General features: G+C 32.7%; 1 protein-coding gene across 23 annotated transcripts in view; it reads right to left on the reverse strand.

Moving 5' to 3' along the window:
* The window catches only part of DOCK9 (dedicator of cytokinesis 9), a 115,046-nt gene that overhangs the window by 25,132 nt on the left and 73,082 nt on the right, over window positions 1-16,832 (reverse strand). For 6 of the 23 annotated variants that reach the window (XM_026853516.1, XM_026852679.1, XM_026852509.1 and 3 more), the window contains exons 31-40: window positions 16,225-16,403; window positions 15,343-15,459; window positions 13,810-13,930; window positions 12,877-13,010; window positions 12,079-12,255; window positions 9,566-9,680; window positions 7,870-7,936; window positions 6,458-6,505; window positions 4,551-4,687; window positions 626-741 (exon numbers count right to left, since the gene is read on the reverse strand). In XM_026853516.1, coding sequence (XP_026709317.1) covers window positions 626-741; window positions 4,551-4,687; window positions 6,458-6,505; window positions 7,870-7,936; window positions 9,566-9,680; window positions 12,079-12,255; window positions 12,877-13,010; window positions 13,810-13,930; window positions 15,343-15,459; window positions 16,225-16,403 — 1,211 coding nt within the window. Of the gene's footprint in view, window positions 1-625; window positions 742-3,998; window positions 4,043-4,550; window positions 4,688-5,094; window positions 5,220-6,457; window positions 6,506-7,869; window positions 7,937-9,565; window positions 9,681-12,078; window positions 12,256-12,876; window positions 13,011-13,809; window positions 13,931-15,342; window positions 15,460-16,224; window positions 16,404-16,832 lie in introns of those variants that run through there. The other 17 variants (XM_026853691.1, XM_026854020.1, XM_026853940.1 and 14 more) reach the window with 9 other exon arrangements.

Consider the following 16,832-nt stretch of genomic DNA (forward strand, 5'->3'; position numbering starts at 1 on the left):
TTTTTATAGCCTCACCTTAGTGTTTGGAAAAGCTCAAAAAAAACAGACAGGAGGGGTATGCAAGGGGGCACACTATAAAAAGATTCCATAGGAGAGCTACAGTAACTGATACAACTAAAACTAAGTCTCATTAGTGGAAAAACTGAAATAAAGTTAAAGAAAAGGAACCCACATAAATTACTGTTAATTAGTGATTTAATATAAAAAGAATCACAAGTTCAATATAAAAGTTTGATAGTGTCCAATTATGAATTGTGGTTTTGTCATACAACAGATCTTTCACCCTACATGGCCTTTAAAAGAAAGTTTTACCACTAATATTAGGCAGACACTGAAGTTTTTAGAAATATTTTTACAAAGTTAGGGTGAGGAAGGAGCTTTTCCCACAGATCACTGCTGATCAGTAAAGAGTCTGTGTACAATGTGTAACTGAAGCCAAAGCATTTTTCTCCGAGAGGATATCAGCTTTTACATGATACAATAATTAAATACAATGCTAGAAATGCTAAAAATACATTGCTATATTACCAAACTATAAGATATAAATATAATTTTTTAAATAGTTTAAAATTTTCTTTTCTGATAGGTAATTATGAGAGATGTTAACACCAAGTCAAGAACAAACCTTAAAAGCCATTGTGAATAATGATAGAGTATCCAGAATTGTAAGGCAAACTTCAGTGGCAATATTTGCTTCAAGTAAAGACTGGTGAAGAACATCTGCATCTGAATGGCCATAGCCTATAGAAATTCCAAATGAAGTGTAAGTGCTGGATATACTTATTTAAATGTTTCTTATTTCCAAAAGACTTGCTGAACTAGGAAAAGATTAACAAGTAAGAAGCTTGACAGAAGTTAGTATTCAATACAGAAAAATAATTCATATACATTTAAGCATTTTTCAAATATGTGCATATAATTATTCTAACACCATTTGCACAGATGATAAGATACATTAAGTACAAATGTCAACAATAGAAGCATCAAACAGTAGTTAAAACATATGTCTGATATTTCATATATGTGTGTGTATGTATATATACACATATTTATTGTTAAAATAAGTGCTACAGTAGGATGGAGTTACAACTGAAAATATGTATTGGTAATTTAGTGATGTTATAATGATCTCAAAGTCAATGATAAGTCAACCATTATAAAAATACAAAATATTAAGTGTTGAAAGAATACTATCATGTACTTATATGCAGCTGAAGACCTAAGTAATTAATTCTGTTCTGTAACAATACCATGAAGTAACTCCATATTTAATAAAAATATTTTATTGCTTCTAGAGCCATACTCTTTTTTTTTTTTTTTAATATGCTGCTTCAGCACTGGTTATAGTATGTTGGTTTTGTTACCTAATATTGATCGTCAAGAACTACATTGACAAATGTGCCCAGGTTGCTTTACAAAAATTTGGTTTGGGACACATATATGTTAGATTTACAGTCAACTTAGCATCACTAAACCAGTGGACAAGCATGACAAACTTGCTGAGACCAAGAAAAGAATGAAAGAAATTACATACTCTTTTATAATGACACCTGCACTTCTTTCTGCACATTCTTACTTCCCTGGCTGAACTACGCAACACATACCAATAACCACCAGGATTTTTTTTTTGATTTATACATTTGTTCTATTAGGAAGTATACACCTCTTTCCTATCATCTTTTACATTCTCTCTGCTTCCACCTCTCTCTCCTCCCATGTATTTTCTTTGTGGTTTCAATCCAACTATATCCTTTACCTCTATAATGATGGAAAGGAACAACTGGCATTTAGAAGCAAGTTTTAACAAAACAGTTGTTTGCCAAATATTTTTCTTTTTTAAAAAGTATTCTTTTCCTTAATAAATTCAAAGAAAAATCCTTTTTCATAGCAATCATCTTTGGATGACCAGAAATCCTTAAGTTAGTCTGTGCTTTCAGTAATGTTGAAGATACCAAGAGATAATGACTATTTTGAGAACTGCATTGAGGACAGGGGAAAATATTCTTGAAATAAATAATTGGCTTGTGCTTCCAGATAAGAAGGTGCAAGATTTATTATAAATACTAAGTAAAAACTGTAGTCAATAACAGGATTCCAAATGGTTCAAATTTTGTTTTTTACATAAATAATTTAGAACTAACAATCAGTCACAGACTGATTACTTCTCATTTCTACTAGAGAAAGAAGTTTGGGGCAGGATGTAAGCTTAAAGAAACATGCAATCCGGCTGGGTTAAAAGACTGATGTGGTAGTGCTTTTTCCATATATATGCTAAAAACTATCCTTGTTTCAATTTGCTATTATTTTAGAGAAGCTAACATTGTATTCTTCACATATAACTAACATACTGGATTCTATTTTTCACATGTAGCTTACAAAGAAACTACAGAACTACAATTACCAGGTATAACAGGGACATCTGCCTGGACATGCACATGAACATGCACCCATACATCCACACCGCTGCAGAGTAACTGGATTTAAAACCATCTAAGACGACTGCAAATGGGTTAATCTCTAATGACTATGAGACTGACAATGATCATATTCTGCTATTACAGATTAGGGTATATCTCTTGTATTTCAGTACATTTGCATGCCACTATTCTACTGGTTGTCCTCCTCTCCTTCAGCCCCAACAATACACATATAAAATCTACATTCCTGTAGTTTGTATTGAGATGCTTTAGAAATTTGAACAAAGGGCCTAATTTCTTCCATATTTAAGTGCAAAACTATACTGAAATTTCTCAAAGATGTGAAATATCATTTACACTGTTACTTCAGTTCTATTCCTTGCTTAAATGATTAGAAAAGGAGAAATCAAGTTTATAATTTACAGACAACTATCATAATGAAGAATCATGATTTTAGAAACAAGTAAAGCAACTATTTCCACCAGATACATCCTTTCCGTATGTATCCCATATAGGATATACAGAAAATTTTTTCAAGGTCTTAAAACTACTTTGGATACAACATACAGGAAGACTGACAACTGAACAAAGCTAAAAGTTATAAAACAACAAGACCAAAGATATAAAAATCAATTTCACATTTGAATTGGTTTTTACAGCAACATTCTTTCACTTTGTAAAACCTTGGTCAATACAAGGTGTTATATCCTGATATTCATTAAATGTCCAACATTAAAAATGCCAAACTATTATCACTTTACTCAAAGCTATCTGGATGAGACACCTTCCTTCATAATTTCCTTCAGATGGAAAAAGAACAGAAAGTTTCTTTTTACATAAGCATGCATTTATTAAAATCTTTCAGCTCACAATTTCCTAAAAATCATTAAAGTTTGCACAAGGCCCAGAAACGTCCATGTCATTTATTTCCCACAGATTCTTTTTAATAAATCTGTCTTTATCTACAAAGTATTTCACCTCACTGAATGTGTAGTTACATAGTGTAAATGCTCCTTCTTTTGTGTATCAAAAAACATCTAGAAACTTTTATGATACAGAAGTAGCAGACTGATTACAAGAAAAGAATAATTTGCACATCTGTACAGTTTTCTGACATTTTTAAAATGAAAGAATTGCATTTCTATATCTAAACAGGCATGAGAATGCATTTATAAACAGAGGTTTGGTGGGACTTTTTTATTCCAATTTTCCACTAGACTACGTGGTAAGTCTTGTGCAATTAGGCCAACTGTTGCTTTATATTACAGATAACGAGCTAAAAGATTTTAAAGGACAGTTAGATATGCTTTGGGAAATAAAAGGATGAACACAGTGAACATACAGTTAACACAAATAACTGCACACAGTTCTTTTCAGTACCAGTGTTGAATTTTACTGGATTAGTCAACCAGTTTCATTGTTTTTTGAAGCTGAAAATCGAAAAATGGTGCTTCAGAATACTTCACGTAAAGTATATTTTGCAATTTAAGAGCAGCATGTTTAAAAAGATAGGCCACAAGCAGATTTAGTTTTCAATACAGCGGTCTTATACAAGCTGACTTCAACCTGATTAAATCTTACCATTGTCTACAGAAATTCCAAGAATACTTGATATCTTTCTCACACTGAAAACAGAAAAATCACTTCATTATTGGACGCTTTTCACTTCCAGACAAACCAAATCATGGGCTTCACAATCTCCGTAGTAAGAAACTTATTTCTCCTTAGGGGATGTCAAAACATGGAGATACGGTCTGAGGGAATATTTTCACTTTTAGACTAATAATTTTTAAGACGAAGTGGGGAAAAAAACCCTGAAGTTTAATAAAGCAAATAGAAAAAATAAGTAAATTTTGTAACTATGGGCAGCACAAAGTTGAAGCACGTATAATTAAAAAAAAATTAAAATAGAATCTTAAAATATGCTGTAGTTAACCATGCTCCATGTTATGGCATCAGCCAGCACTGATTGTTCTATCATAAAGCAGGGAACAGATCATCAACTGATTCCAGCTATTCATTTGACCTAGAACAGTAAAAGTCATTGAAATGCACTGGTGTGGTTCTGAAATCTCTCTCTGGTGTTGTGGCACTGGGTGAGGATGATGAATGTTATGATGTCATGAGACTTACTGTGGTTAAAAGTGAGAGAGTTATCCAGGCTGCTCAGCTGCTGCAATCTGGCATGCATCATTCCTGTTCTGTTACGGGAAACAGGCAATGTCTGAGATTTTCGATCATGAACTATGGATCCCAACCCCTCCTGGTTCCTGCAAGATGAGTGAAATGGGATAGAAGCAAAAGTTAGACATGTCAAACTGCAGCAAGACAGGAAGTGTTAGTTAAGCACAAGAAGTTTTATAGAAAGAATTAAAATGCAACCTATTTACTGTTTTATTTATAAAACAAAAATAGGTAGCTTAAAGCATTGCAGCAAACTCTTTCTTAAAACCTCAAGCATGAAAGCAAAAGCACACAAGCAGCTGCTCTTGAAGTGCCAAATTTACTTCAGAGCTTTTAAGAACATAAATATTCTGGAAATATTCAGAATCAAAAACCAAATCCTCTATTTTGATTGTAAAAATTTTAGAAAAAAGTTAGGACACACAGTTATAATTAGAAAGCATACATGCAACAGGAGAGCAGGAATTAATTGAGGCATCATTTACATCTTACCCAAGCAGGAAGGGAGAAGAGCCATATACTTTGTTAAACTTGCAGCAATGAAGTGAAGAAAACAGAAAAGTGATCTGTGTTAGCAATCAGTACAGGCTAACTTCCTATTGTGTACCACCACCAGAGCTGATGAAAAATGAAAACCAGTGCTTGAATTACAGAATACCCTGTTCCCTTTCATTTTGCATCTGTGTATTTTAAGAGTACGTGCATTGATTGTGATATACTTCAGTGTAATGACAATGTGAAAGACTAGAAATCTCCATTTACTGAAAAAATTCATTATCTCTGCAGAACACCAGATGATTTCTATGGTTTAACATTTTTAGCATTAACATGCAGTATACAGACTAGGCAATCAGTAAACAAAAGAAAGTGTGGTAGTCTTCTCTACAAACTACTCAAACAATTTAGTTTGAAGGATTTTTACAAAAAACTTGAAAATGACAGCTCCCATAAATCGAGAGTTTGAAGTACATTTGAACACAAAGGTTACAATCAAAACCTCAAGAAAAACAGATTCATTTTGGTCTTTGATTTTTTTAGGGTATCTAAACAGAGATGGGATTTTTTTTTGTCCTGAAAAATCTCCAAGAAGGTAGTCGAGTTTGTTGTTTGAAGAAAGAGATAAAATCTAAACTAAAAACAAAAAAGCTAGCATTTTTGTTAGAATGCTTTAACATTCAAAGTCAGCAACAAATTTTTCACTGAGTTCAAGAAGGCTAGTATTTCAACCCCACAAGTTTAATTATAATAGTATTACCATGTCAACCACCATGTAAGGCCTAAACAAGTTGTTGCATTTTACTCCATTAAAAAAACTACTTTGCATTAAAAACCGCAACAACGCAAAGATATTAAAATGAATTAGAACATGTTTCTGACTCCCCTAAATAGCCTTCAGTGGGAATGTACAGGTGTCTAAAGGTACTTTGGACTTCAAACTGAAAAGCAGCAGTGCTGGAATACTCACCTTTCAGTAAAAACACTATATATAAAATTTCTAAAATATTTCAACAGACATGATTTTATGGCCAAGTGAATAAACAAAATAAATAATAAAATTTCTTCCTCAAAGACACTATTTCAAGGAAAAAAACGCTGTAAAAGATAGCATTTAAGGGATGGATTTAAAAGTAATTAATAATAAACACAACACAGACATCATTCTTAAACAGATACCAGACTTCCAGACAGGATATATATATTTGTTAATATAGTAACCAGCTACTTCAAACTGTTATGTATCATTTCACAATAACACTTCTAGTCATGCAATTTATTTGTAATAGAGATTCAAGGCATATTGTACACACTATTATTCTTAGTGAACAAGACAGCAAAATTTAAATTCCACACAGTACCTGGCTATGTATCGCTTTCCCATGTACTGGAACTGATGTAAGCATACTCTGTAGAGAACACATAAATCAATCAACACTTAAACCAATCTCTTCTAGATTTATGTACATTGGAATTATTCAACTATTATTTTTGCTTAACGTAAACTCTCGTCATTAAACTTCTTTATTTCTTCCACCCTTAAAATCCCCTTCCCAGTTCCCAAGTCAAGAAAAGGTAAACATGATTCTTCTGAAATCAATCACAGATGATTGTTGTTTTGGGCAAATAAGTATTAATAGCAAATGACCTGTATTAATAAAAATCATCATCAACACAGATGTTATTTGCATTGGTAAAATACTCCTAGAATTGGAAGAGGTAGATTTTTATGAACCTTGTTCCTACTCTAGTTTAAGGAACTGTGAAATCATCTACTACACTAACAAGATAGAAATTTTATTCTGTATTCCATATATTCCTATTGTGATGGAAATCTTTAATAAGCAGAAATTTGAGATTACTGATCTGATCACAAACCAATCCTATCCAGCCTTTAAAAAAAAGAAGTATCTAATGGCAAAAGACAGTTCACCACTGATTCTGTACAATTTACACTTCAGAGAGTCAACTAAGTAGGCGCATTTACTTGTTCAGTTCTGTCTCTGGCACATTCACTATCATGCCAGATGTACTCAAATGATGAGTTAAAAATACTACCTATAATATATTCCTAAAATAGACCTTGAGTAGTACATTATATAACACATCTAACAACTGATATTACATTGACTGAGCCTCTACTACAGAAACAAAGGAAAGCAGTCCAGTGATACAAGCAAGGCAAACAGGAAAGGCTTCTACAGCGTGCCATTTCAAGCAAACAGCACCTTCTTCACTTTTTATTACTGTATCAGTCAATTCTCATGAACACACTAAGTGTGCATAAGAATGGAGTGTAGCCATCAATAACAAATACTGGACACATCCTGTATCTTTTTCCTTACAGAATGGCAGAAGGCACAAGAGGAATGCTAGGAGGACAGTCCGTATCCTTTTGTTTCTGAAGTTACGCAATTTGATCAATTTTGAAATGTAATCATATAATTTCAGCAGTTCACATTACAGCATGTATTTTAATGCAGTTGGGTAACAAGACAGCTGGTTCCAATTCCATGAGCATAGCAATATTCTGAGCAGTACTCACTATTTAGGAACTTCCTGAATTCACTTCTGTATAGCTTAATTCCAGAAACTATCATGAAATTGGACAGACATGTAATTGTGCACATTAAGGACTTTCTAAACATACCAAGATGGCATTATTTTTTCAAACAAATAAATGAAAACAACCCTATACACTTATATCCACACTCATGTTTTTAACAACATAGCAAAACATATGATTTTATGAGAAGCTTGACAAAAAACTTACTCTGTAATTGTGAAAAAATCCATGAGTTCAGATTTTGTAGCCTTGTTCCAATATGTAAACAATGCATCTAGGGAAATGAAAAATATTAAAAAGATGACAAAGGCAGCAAACACACAAAATTATTAAGTGGAAGAATTAATACCAGTTCTTAGTTTTCAGATAATGAGGATTAACAGAATCTAAAGATAGCTTGCGAGGTACAGATAACTATTACTATTTCAAGTTTTCCTTGAAGCTGTTTATCCACATGCACATATCAATTCTACAAAGGAGTTTCTACAACTTGTTTTTAATTACATTTTAATTAATTACATAATTAATCCACAATTTTTAATTAATTAGATAATTAATCCACAACACTCCCATAAAATTTCGTATTTTAAATAGCAATAGTTGTGTAGTGAGTAGTGACTACAGTGTTCTAAAAATGTAAGACCAGAATACTTTGGACTGTTAGTCCTACAACCTCCTTCTTTATAGAATGGTCTCAACATTTTTAAAATTCAATTTTTGATTTCTTCTTTTTTTAATTTACAATGCTATATTATGGATAGTTTTTCATCACAGGTTTCAGATTTTCTGTATTTGCACAGATTTCAAATATGGCTATATATTTTTTATAAGGCTTGTAGTTATGTAGCCAAGACCTTCTCTCTTTTGCCAAAAATGTTCAAAATTAGCTAGCAAATTCAAAATTATTCCAAAAATGTGTGACAGAGTTTATTTGATACTTGTTTTTTTCCAGAAGAATTAAGACCAAAAAATCCACACTGTGCTTATGTAATTTTTAACTTGAATTTCCTAGAAATTCTGACTAATATTTACATATTTTGAAGTGTAAAATACTGAAAAAGATATTTTTGAGTCATTATTCTTTTTAATTAAAATACATAAAATAATACTGATGTAATTACATGAAAACCTAATGGTGAGACTGGATATTGAATACTTTCAATTTTCACTCTTAAGTGGTGTAATAAGTTAGAGTTCAAGGACTACAGAAATTGATATTTAGAAATTAACATCAAAATAGGCACAGAATTAACTACTTTTGATATGTTAATCAGAAGCTGAAAAAAATCAATGTTTTTACCAAAAGGGACTTGCCCTCTTAAGATATTGATCAAGGATAGGGATGATTCTGAGTTGTATGATCCTAGTAAAAAAATTAAGATTTGCCATTCATGGAATATTTCTATACCTCTGCAAGCTTCTCCAGGATAATATGACTCTTCCAAAAATTCAGTGGATTATCTCACAAACATCCCAGGAGAATGAAGGAGCACTAATATCCCCATTCCAGAAATGAAAATTTGCACAGCGATCAAATTATTTGGTTCCCTGTCATACAGGAAGTTCTGCAGAACAGAGGAATTGACTAGACTGAGACTTTTCTACTGATCAGTGAAGTATTCTTCACCTTCATTTTCCAAAACAGACTGTACAATCACACACAAATATTTGTTTTCTTACCAAATCCTTTAGCTAGCCTCACACTTTGATGGAATAATGAGTATTTCATGCTTACAAGGTTCCAGTCAGAGTTTAATTTGATTGATCACCTATATTTTTAAATCACAGCACAATGTGGTACCTACACCTAAAATATTCTGCTGATTTTGAAAAGGTTTTAAAATCAGAAGCATAAATCCAACAAAGGATTTCAAATTTATGAAAAACAGATGGAACTACCTACCTTCTGACATACTTCTTAAAATATGAAGGAAACACATGAGCAGACTTTTGATCTCTGCTTGGTCAAGTTTGTCATATCGAACTACAGAACTTCCTAAAGTGCTGCTCTGTTGGTTCTGGAAATAAAACAGACAAACTTTGCCTGAACAGTTCTTAAACTGATAATAAACTGTTTTAAATTGCCTTATTAATTCCTGCAACAGAAAAAGGATCCTAGAACAGAGACAAAAATGTTTCATGTATAGACAGATCACTAAAACACACATGCTACATACAAGAAAGTATACTAAATTAAGTCTCTTTAAATTTTGTTTATTTTTATTTCTTTGTATGATTTTTTTCCCCAGAGGGAGGAGTAAGAGGAAAAGTTACCTAACAGTGATTATTAATCAATAATACATACACACCCACACTGTAGAAATCAGGCATGCCCCTTCTACTTAGATGAAATATTTTAAAAATAAACGCTAGTGTTAAGTGATACATATATGTTCCTTTGTTTTAGAAGAGACTATGCCAAACTGTAGATAGATCTGCCCCTACAAAATTATTTCCATTTATAGATGTAAGAACCTCAAGGAAAACATACATGAATAGCAATAGTATGCATTCTGAAAGATTAACTACTGATAACTTGCTTTTGCCTCAAAGAGGAGAAAAAAAAAATTTAAAAAATAATCTTCCTCCCTGCTTCAGTTGTTTATACAATTTCTACACTTGTGGGAAGTTAATCAGCAACACGCAATACTGAAGTCTGTCCAAAAAGAGTAAAAAGTCATAAAGGATCTCTAAAAATGTGCACCACTAAAAAAGGAAAAAATAAAACTGTGAGAATGTATAAACTGAACTTTAGGCAAAGACTTATTCCTAAAAGAATAATTTCAACATAATCAAGTGTTACAAAATCCTCAGTCTGAGGCTTTTACAGATACACTACATAAATGTTTGTTTAAAGGATAAATTATGCCATATTTAGTGCCTAATTCTCACTTCCAATATGAGGTCATTTATGCAAATGGAAAATGAACCAGACACTTAATAGGTCTGTTCAACAGTCAACAGTCTAGTACAACTGATCTGTGAAGCTCTTTGGTTTCTACAAGAAAGTTGGATCATCTTGGCTCCATGACTATTTCAAGGACAATTGTTGTAAGAAATCCTTCATATCAAAATTAGAAAAAAAAAAATTAAAATAAAAACATAGATTTCAGGGAGAAACTTAGTTTCACAGACAAAGAGAGAAGTGCCAATACCTCAAGGGTAGAACAACCCTTCCAGGCAGGAACTGTCGTCACTGAGAGCAGGAGATATGCTAATCCATGAAGGAATATTTCACAGCATATACATGAATTGACTGCTGAACCCTTTAATGCATTCCATGTGAGAGGAAAGAATTGCTGTCCTAAAGCAATCTGTGTAAATCTGTCACATACTAGCCATTGAATGGATGCACAGTGAAAATGAATGTGAAACTATGATTAATACTAGCCAAAAGTTACTGTAATTTAAGAGGAAATGAACACATATAAGTCTGATCATTGCAGACTCTAAAGACCTCACAAACTGTTTATCTTTGAAATATCTCTGGTGAACAAAGCGGTGCTACTATACAGCTTTAAGGATACTGAAATAGAGCAGACAATGGGTGGCAGAACAGAAACAGAATTTGAGTTTCCTAGACTTTCAGATACTGTGTAGAGCACCAGATGTCCTTCTAAAATAGTTGAACATGTACATGGATAAAACTAGGACTGTAACTAGGCTTAACTTTTTTTAGGCCTAAATTAACAGGCTTAATTTAAGATCATGTTAACAACCTATGAAGTATGTACATATTAAAATAGAAAATTATATACTTCCAGCCAGTTCTGATTCCACAAGTATAGTTCTACAGGTTATTCTGAAAGAAGATTAGAACAAAAACACATCTCTTCAGTAATGATATCAAGCAATGAGCAAAATCTCAAAGATAATGTGCACTGAACAACTGATCTACTAGAAAGTTTGGAAAGCACTGAGTAAGAAGCCAGGATAAAATATTATTTGGGGAAAATATCAGCAGCATGCAAAACATAAATCCTGTATTACCTAAATTGGCAGACCAGAGTAGAATTTTCAAAGGATGTTGACTCCTTTGAAAACCCTTTTACTTGGTAAAAGAACTACATATTAGTAATTAACAACATGGCAATTAAGGAATAGATGACAGCATTGCCATTTAGCAACAGTGTACGCACAGGGTATTTATTTACTTGGCCAATGTCAAAGAAGATTTTAAGCTCTGTTTATATTAAAGACCCTAAGACTCAAATTCTGCTGATATTTAAACTGATTGGATTTTTATGCTTAAATTAAATCATATACATGAATCATTCCAGGTTTGGCATTTAAAGGCATTTTACATGGTTACATTGCACACATTTGGCTTGAAATTTAACTGTTGCAAAGAAGTGGCAAAACTGATCACACACTTCACCCAGAAGCTTAACTATAGCAAGCACAAAACCCAAATACTTCTTGTAACTGAAGAGAGAAAGCAGCATGCAAAATTTTCTCTGGAAAAGCTGGAATTGTCAGAAGTGAAAAATCCATAGTAACACGGTTTTTCTTTGCAGGGTGAGAATTTTCTTCTTCTCCTCCATTAGGGCGCATAGCATGAGCAGAGTGCCTTCTGAGAAGCTTCTCTCTCTGCTACACGAAGGCATGTCAGAGTCAAGGGGAAAAAGTTAACATGTTGTGACTTGCACAACAAGATTTAATAAAATGAAATGTGATCAGTACCAAGACAAGCTCTAGAAAGACATGACTAAATAACTCACAGCTCAGAGCTCCTAATTTGTAATGGCTTTAAAGTGAGATGATTCAGAAAAGTCATACTAATGTAAAAGAAATAACCCACAGAAAACATAGTAACTGTTTTTTCAACTTTTTAAAAATGCTATGTATATTCCATATAGAACAGGATGAAGTGAAGGTCTCCACAAAATCTCAAAGAAGCACTCCTAATTAGAATTCAGTTCTCTCAAGCAAAACTCAATACACTTCACCTAGTGCCTTTCTCTAGCAAAGGAAACAACTGTTTCTATCTCTACATTGAAAATCTGTTTGTATTTTCTCCAAAACAGCTTAATAAATACAACACAAAAAGTTCACATGTAACTGTTTTGCAAAAGAAAAACTTACGTAAAATACTGCTCTACAGTTATTCTAGAAAGCCCATTCCCAATGAAGATTAAATAAGTTAACTCCTATGAGAACTAAGATTAAATTTTAGGAATACACTATAATTCATTTTGATTTAGGTTTTTTTACCTTGTCAAGAGAATTGCTCTTGTCACTGTGTCTTTCTGGGAGACTGTTTCCAGAGTCTGTACTTATAAGAGAGCCTCTCGAGTCAGCGTTCCTCACGCTATTAATGTTTGGGGTTGATGTAGTATATGGGGAAGCTATAAAAAAACAAAACAATATAAAAATCTCAAATACATATACTGAAAAAGGTCACTCCACAGTTTAGTCAGACTTCTAAAATCACCATATATGTATATATTTTTTAAGATGACACATAATTAGTTCAATTCAGTTACTTTTAACAAGGACAAATTTATTTTAGAGTTTCAGAAATTTTGTATGTACATACAGACTCGTGTACAACTACATACACACATGAAAAACATACATAGCCATACACACTTACATGAAGAAGCATGTATATTTAAAAACTCCCCTTCCTCGTTTGTTTGTTTTTTTTTAACTGACTAGCAAGTGATACAACTAATTACAGCAGACGACAACAAACAGACACACATCAAGACAGAGAGAAGGATGGCCATGAGTGTGCACAAGCAGTACTCCACTTGGAGGTGGTCTCTAACATCATGTACAAAATCAGTCACTTATGGCAAGAATGCCATAATCCATCAGACTAGTCTTGTCTCCTATTTCTCTGCAGCAAGGCAAGAAGTATCACCTTTGGTGGGGGGAGAAGGCAGCTCTCTCCAGGAAAGAGCTTTAGTTTCAATTAGAAAAGAAAATACAAAAAGATCCCAAAACAAAGACTTCATGTAAAGACTCTGAATTCTGACCCATGCTGGACAGCTGATTGCATTAGGGTTCTGTTAATGAAAGTAGCAGTAACATTCAAGAATATATGCAGAAAGCAAAGTTGGACACAGAACAATTTATTTTTGGTAATAAATGAAAAAGGAAACTGGTTCCCTTTTAAATTATTTTATTTTAACTGCTTACCAATGCCAGAGATAACACCGAATAGATCTTTAGGAAGGTTGTTATCCAGTGTGTTTCCTGATTTTTGTGGTGTTACTAGCTGACTTGCAGTTGGCAAATTAAGTGCATCATCCTTTGCGCTCTGTTTGGAAAAGAGAGGAAAATGTGATTATTGTTTTCCAAAGTGATGGATTTAGTGAATATGACATATTTTATCTTCTAGAGCAGTACGAGTTACATATTTCCTTCTTAACTTTTAATTTCTATTAAATAATGCTCAAAAGTATGGGATGAGATGCTTAGATATTTGCACAAACTTGGGATAGCCCAAAACTTAAGATACCTCAGGAAACTTTGAAGAAATTAATATTCCATTGAATTTTAAACACTATAAACCAAATATTTCCAAAAGACGTAAATTACTTTTATTTCAAAGACCCAAACATTTGCCTTGTTGGAAGGGTAGTGAATTTCTTTCTTAATACCAAATGCAACACAGCAAGACAAATACAAAAATAAAAATAAATAATAATTAAATCTTAGAGTCAATAATTATATGCAACTATAATAAATCGATATATACCTTCACAAATTCCACTTGAATTCATTCTCCTGTAGCCTTCCTACACTACAGCTGTTCTAAATGCACATTCCTTTAAGGTTAAAAAGTCTTCTCTAATTTCTAGAAAAACTAACCTTTTGTTTTAGTAGTCCATTTATTTCAGTGTTGGACTGAATTGAAACATAAGATTTAAAAAAAAATAAAATCTACCACTAGTATACAATCTTTTCTGCTGAACAGCAATAGCAGCTACTCAATCTGTTGGGATTTTAGTGAACATAACTAATTCTTTATGTGTTAGATGTTGGGGGAGTATCCTCTTGCATAAAAATGAAGTATGTACCAGTGCCTCTAATGCCAGGATCTACAAAAATAGAGGCAAACTGTTTATACAAACTGGCAGGCAGACTAAAGAGAAGTGTAATTTTTAAAATAAAAACAAGACAATTTAATGAAAACTCCTCTCACAGAAACTGTATCAAAACTGGGTAATAAATACAAACACAAGACAGCAAAACAACTGTTATTTTTTATTTCAAAGTTCCTTCGGCTTCTTTGGCTGCTCTTCTAGGGGGTGCAATGTTGCGTGGTCTCAGTTTGCATTGAAATACAGGCACATGCACCAGAGAGATAGAAAAAGCAAGATGTTACAGGGCAGCATAATCACATGGCATTAGAATGATGCTGTGGCAATCTGTGTGGCCTAACATTCTCCAAAAATCTTGAAAGGTTCAAGTAGAGATCAATATGGGCACTGTAACCTGCATGTAGGACCAATCTAGCTAATTATCATGTTAGACATAATTTAGCTGGACAAGAGAAACTGCAACCAAAACCACAAAGGTTAACTAAGCTTTTAATCTCAGAAAAAAAACAAGAACAAACTCAAGAATTCTGAAGCTTACAAAACTGTTTGCCAGAAGTATGCAGTGTTTCATAAACACGTCACCGATAAAAATGGTCCAGAATACCAAATGAAAATGGTCACTCACATTGCTAGAAGGGTTAACAGGAAATGGACACACATCTTTAACATCGATTCGCTGAACATTTTCTATGAGCAGTCCAAAGAGTGGCAAATACATAGTGGCTATTCTCCCTTGATGAATCTAAATAGAGTTTAACAGTTCATTAACAAATTACAGGTTCAATTTTAATCACCAATTTTTAAGCTATTCACTCCTAAATTACAAAAAGAAAAAGAGTATTTAATAAGTATTTGCCAAGCCAGAGCCCACATTAAGCTGATAAATGGCAAAATCAGTGATCATCAATGTATTTCATTCTAATCTACAGAAGTTCAGTAAACTTTATTTACTGCTTCAATATAATGCAGGAAACCCCCTAAATTAATCTAATTTTAGCTAAGATTAACCATGTAAATTAATATTATGTTCGCTTGATAAATTAATGATATATTCCATTAAAATTTTATGGCTTCTTCAAAGCACAGCTGATGTGAAAGACAGGAAAATTAAAAATCACTCAAAATTTAACTACCATGACTTACAGCTTTCTTATACTCATTTTACAAATAATAGATGATGGAAAGACAGCTGCCAAATATCGAGAGCTAATGTTTAATGAAAATAAGTGCTTTTAAAATGTTCATGATTACTTTAAGAACAGCAGTTAGATTACATGTGTGTGCTAACATGTAATAAACACATGTAACTACATTAAAAGGTGCTTTGTGCTTTCATTTGGTAAAATTCTGGGATTTGCAGATTGATTTTGATACAATTTTCATACAGATTTTCATCACAGAAATAGCAATGCAGCAAATTAAGAGTTTTTGTGAAAGAGAAAACTTTCTGTATGTCTGCATGCTTAACCTTTATTATTATGTATTACTAGCATAACAATATACTTACCCTGGAAGCATATCTATCATCAAAAGAATGTTTTATCATCAAATTCTTGAGCACACTAATGGCAATCTGCCGCACATCTCTGAACTCTTGTAATGCATTGCCCACCTCCCTTAGAAGCAGTCCCACTAAGAAGTGGTTTTTACAGAACTCATCAGTTAGTGAATAGTCCAGGTGAAGGTCTGGAAGTAAAGTACAAGTTCTATGTAAGAAATCGTATTATTTAAATCAACTTATCAATTAACTTAAGGCTGAACTAAAATGTTTCCAAAATTATTGACAAATTCATATATAATAGATAATGATAGTTATTCATATATCCCTAGATCAATTCACCACATAATGATGCATTTATTAAACAGACAATGATAATGTATATTCAATCAACAGAAGCTGGAGAAACCTAAATCCATTATTTAAAAAAAAATAAAAATATATATTGCCCAATATTCAAAAGCGTTCCTATTAAACCTGGACCAGCATCTTATAGCTCCAAATTAAAATTTTAAATCTATATTCAGACACTGAAAACACACGCAGTGCACAAAGCTTATGCATATTCTATCTTTCAGGTATTTAGTTGTATAGCAGAAGAATAATTTAATTTTTAG

Source organism: Athene cunicularia (genome assembly GCF_003259725.1).
Source record: "Athene cunicularia isolate RWA chromosome 1 unlocalized genomic scaffold, athCun1 chr1_part1, whole genome shotgun sequence".
In the NCBI taxonomy this organism is placed as follows: Eukaryota; Metazoa; Chordata; class Aves; order Strigiformes; family Strigidae; genus Athene; species Athene cunicularia.